The sequence below is a fragment of the Berghia stephanieae genome, chromosome 11, assembly GCF_034508935.2.
Source record: "Berghia stephanieae isolate SIO BIC M18660-M18661 chromosome 11, UCSD_Bste_1.3, whole genome shotgun sequence".
Taxonomy (NCBI): domain Eukaryota; kingdom Metazoa; phylum Mollusca; class Gastropoda; order Nudibranchia; family Aeolidiidae; genus Berghia; species Berghia stephanieae.
The window spans coordinates 17148670-17153669 of NC_088370.1; the positions used below are offsets into that span (position 1 = coordinate 17148670).

The 5000-nt window shown below is 33.5% G+C and overlaps 1 protein-coding gene across 1 annotated transcript in view; it reads right to left on the minus strand.

The window, feature by feature from the left end:
- The window catches only part of LOC144956718 (uncharacterized), a gene marked incomplete in the record, with an annotated part of 102703 nt that overhangs the window by 1863 nt on the left and 95840 nt on the right, over positions 1-5000 (minus strand). Inside the window, 1 exon segment of the mRNA XM_078887394.1 lies at positions 1264-1454. Within this exon segment, the coding sequence (XP_078743520.1) occupies positions 1264-1454 (191 nt within the window).

The following is a 5000-nucleotide window of genomic DNA, read 5'->3' on the forward strand; positions in this document are numbered from 1 at the left end:
TATATATACAACCAATGGATGAATTAAAGATGAATACAAGATAATAAGAAAAGCAAATCTAAAAAAAAAGGAAAAAATTAAATAGATAAAAACACAAAAGAATAATCTAACTAAATCTCGAAATCAGAGCCTTATATCATTATGGAGCAATGTCCATTAACTCACTCAATCCTAGAGACTTTAGCTGTTTTTCAAAATTGGAAAAAAAATGTATCAAAAATGAGCATGCACATAGATAGTTTTATTCAACTATCATTAACATGTAAAAACTAAAAGCATTAGCTTTGATACTACGCCTACAATTTGTCTCAGAAAAATGTAATAAATAGGTATGGGGTAAAAGCAACTCAACGGGTATAGTCGGTGTTAGGGTTGAGTGAGTTAAAATGAGAACCTGCCTTGAATACCCACCGTCATGTTTCGTCTTAAATGTTGAATATTACAGTTTGCTCGGGACTCCATGAAAAACTCGTTGATAATAACAGAAAATGAAGTATGTAGAAACGTGCCAGAAACTATAATAAATGTGTTACAACACATAAAACAACAACGAGTCAGCTAGTTTCAGAATTTTAATGCTTGATAATAATTGATTGCCCGTCTACCCTTCCGCCCACTACTCTACAGTCATGCGCAAGGCACCAAATAAGGGAGGTAACAATCAGATTGGTTTGAGTATTTTCAACAGATACAATAGAGAATAAAAATGTCATCCAGTGAATGGCGTCGACTGCATGCATAGCGTCCCTCTCACGGCCAGGCGGTTTTTTCCTATCAGTAAGGTAGTGGGTTCGAGCCCCCATCGTCGCGAAATTGTCTTCTATCTGACACGTTTCTACTTACTTCATCACGATTTGTTTTCTTTTATGGCCAAAGACGTGTCTTTTGACGTCATTTTTTTGGTCAGTGTTAGGCTATACGTGACCCCTCGTCTCAAAACGGTATTAAGTCGGGATGATTAAGATGCTAAAAATGGGATTTATAGCCAGAGATATCACGTTTAAGTTGAGTTTATATGCTTTATAGAGGAGAAGGAATGTCATATTTTACTGTGCTAAATACCAACGTTTCATATTTTTGACCAGTTTGACTATAATTTGACTTTTTAGCATCTGGTCCATCCCGACATAATACCGTTTTGAGACGAGGGGTCACATATGTTAAAGATGGCTACGGTTGAATCCGGGTAATCTCTCTCTCTCTCTCTCTCTCTCTCTCTCTCTCTCTCTCTCTCTCTCTCTCTGTTTGTCCCAAATGTCTTACCGGAGCGTGGCTGTGAGTGAAGGCATCGATTTCAGAAACAAGACGATCATTTGGGCACACACCACAACCATGAAAAGGCCCAGCCAGTGACAGGAATTCTCACACTTGCCAAACTCGCCCACGTACGTGTCACCACTCGCCACATCCTCGGCCGTGACGTTGTAGAGAACACAGCTACAGTTGGAGTAGTACTGAAACGGAGAAATGAAAATGTAATGTTTATTTATTTATTTTTTTTGTTTGTTTATTTGTTTGTCTGTATTTCATTATTTTCTCTTTTCTTTACTTTTTTTTTTTGGTGTTTAATGTGGGTTCTTGTTTGGACTTTTTTCGTTTCCATATTTTTTTCTGGGGGGGGGGGGGGGGGGGGGGGGGGGGGGGGCTGGGGGGCCGACGGTAGAATAGATTATTTATCCGAACGTCTAGTCTGAGACCCCTGTAATATTCCAACCAACAAAACCACATGGTTACGCCACAAATAAATACATTAAAATGTTGTTTTTTTTAAATAACATACAAATATCTGAAAATAACACTATATAAAAATATGATTAACAAGAGAAAAAATAGAAATAATTTGGTATATTTGTTTTGTTTTTTGTTTTTTAAAATCGTGTCATTTTTTTTTTATGTTTCTGATTTTGTGAGTTTTGGGAGCTTTTTCTTTGATTCCATTTTTATGGGGGTTTTGTGTGTGTGTGTGTGTGTGTGTGTGTGTGTGTGTTTTATGTGTGTGTGTTTTTTTTGTGTGTGTCTGTTTCATTTTTATAAATTTTTTTTTGTTTATGCATATTCATTTGATTGATATTTGTTATTTGTTAGAACGATCTATCTGTGCGTCTAGTCTAAGATCACTTTAAAATTCCAACAGGACACAAGCACAAATAATTGTAGAAAATAACATACGTACACATATCTTAAAATAACACGATGAAAAGAGATTATTCAATGTAACCTGTCAATATATATACACATATATATTATCATGAATTATATATATATATATATTAATCTAAACTATATATATTATTATATATTATATGTTTATATATATATATATTATACATATTATATATATATATATATATATATATACATAATATTATACACACAAGGCATATAAGTCGTAGTTTTAATTATCTGCAGAATGCGTAACACTCGATTAAATTATGTTGCGCATTCTGTGGACTGCTGTTACCATCACCACTACCACCACTACCTCTACTACCAGTAATATATATATATATATATATATATATATATATATATATATATTTTTATATATATATTTATATATACATACATACATACATACCTACATACATACATATACCCACACACATACCCATATATATATATATATATATATATATATATATATATAAATATATATGTATGTGTGCGTTTGTGCGTGTGTGTGTGTGTGTGTGTATGTGTGTGTGTGTGCTACCACCACCATTACCACCACTACCTCTACCACCAGTATTATACATTTATATTATATATATATTATATATTATTATATATATATATATTTAGAAAGATAGATAGATAATCCATGGTAACCATCAATTTCGGTGTCTATCGCGCTAAACTAAAAATACTCGCCCTCGGATCGGAAGGTCCTGGGTTCGAACCCTTCTCAGAGCGACGCATAGTTGAGTCCTTAGAAAAGACTATTAATTAACTCACATTCTCTCATCGTACTCAGCAGGTTTAAAATGAGTACATGTCAGTTAACAGCGTTGTTTCTGTCTTGGAAAGATTTTAGGGCCACATAATTTGATAATTAATCCACAGCAGACGGGATTGGATTAGAATCTAAGCTTCTAAAGGGTAGCAAGCATCAGTCATTACTCCTAACCATTCAATGTCACGGAAGCCGGGATTATATCTGGCTCCAAGAATCTCCAAAAGACCACCACAACCATAATTTTGGGCGGCTATGTGGTCTAGTGGTATGACACTCCCTTTCGGATCGGAAGGTCCTGGGTTCGAGCATCGCTCGCTCGGCGCATAGTTGAGTCCTTGGAAAAGGCGCTTTACTCACATTCTCTCACCGTACTCTGGCCGTTAACAGCGTTGTCTTTGTCCGAAAAATTGTAATATCGCCCAACAGGCGGCATGTCCCGTCCTACATGTTAAATGTTGCTGTTGACCAGGGACCCCTTGTAAAGCGCTTTGAGCACATTTAGTGGATATTGCGCTATATAAAGCTCAATTTTAAATTATTATTCTTTTTCTAATGTGTTGTTACTTGAGAAGTTTCTTATCAACCAAAGCTCGTCCCAAATCCAAACATTCATTGTCAACACCAAAGCAGCAACAACCCGGCCTTAATAAACATGGCTTATATATATATATATATATATTTATATATATATATAATATATCCCTATATAAATATATAAATATATATATTATTATAAATATATTTTATATATATATATTATATATATATATATATATATTATATATATATTTAATATATATATAATTTAAAGTTATGGTTCACACGCATACAATATTAGTGAATCTCAGGATTTCCCAGTCAATATTATAAGTGCGCGTGGATGTGTCTTATTTCCAATACTAAAGAAGCAAAATCCGTCACCAATAAACCACAAATATGCCATCCAAATAATTACTGGGTTAATCACCATCACTATCAAATACTATGCTGAGTCTTGAATCTATAGATAGTTCGAAGATGACGTCACTCAGGCCTTTGTTATTGTTTTTGCCATCCGCGTTTGTGAGTTGTTCTCACTAAACTGTATTAACCAGACTATAAAAGTTCATGGCTACACAGAGTTTGTGTGTTGGTCCGTTATACTTCCGGATGGCAATGTTGTGGACTCCTTGGCCAAGCGCAATCTATCTATTCATATTCACCAATTATTAATTTTTTTTTTACATAATTACCAACCAACAACCATAGTGCAAATGTTGCTGCTCGAAGCTCGAAGAAATAAATAACAATGTGAAATTGAAGGCAAGCTTCAATTTAATATACGACAACAGATAGATAAAATGGACGTTTCGGGTTTCCCCTTTATCAACAAAACAGGATGAATGAAACACTACATACGTATGAGATAATGTGGTAGTGGCGTTGCTATATAAAAAGCTCAATTAATTAATCATTCATTTTTATTTTTACAGAGTTACCCACCAAGTAACCACAGTACAGACTTACTTAAACACTTAAAGAATTCGTAATTATATAGAGAGAACAAATGGACTCGCATTAGATAATCATTATAAAAATCAACAAGTTACCCTCAGACGTATTAAATAACACTACAAAATTCCTCAAATTATGTAGCCTAGCCCGGCATCCATCTTCATTTTAAGAAAGTTTTATGGACTTAGAAATGATCATGTATGAATTTCTGAATTTGAAGCCGAAATCTCGAAATTTTACAAAAAATTTTTTTTCGTAATATCTAGTCTGCTAGTGTCACTTTTATTTTTATTTTTCATAAGTTATCTCAAAAAAGTAAAAGAAATTATATTTTCATATTTAATTTTCAGATAAAAATCAATAACAAAGATAAAAATAATACCAACAAAAATAAACAAAGACACGTAATCAAAAAAAAAGATAAAAGGATAAGAAAATAAGAATAAGAGACAAAACAAACATATATACCCAGCATATTTTCATTATACCTAGCGACATTTTGACCCAATCGTTAATTTACCGATGAATGCATGCATTAAGTCCAATGATG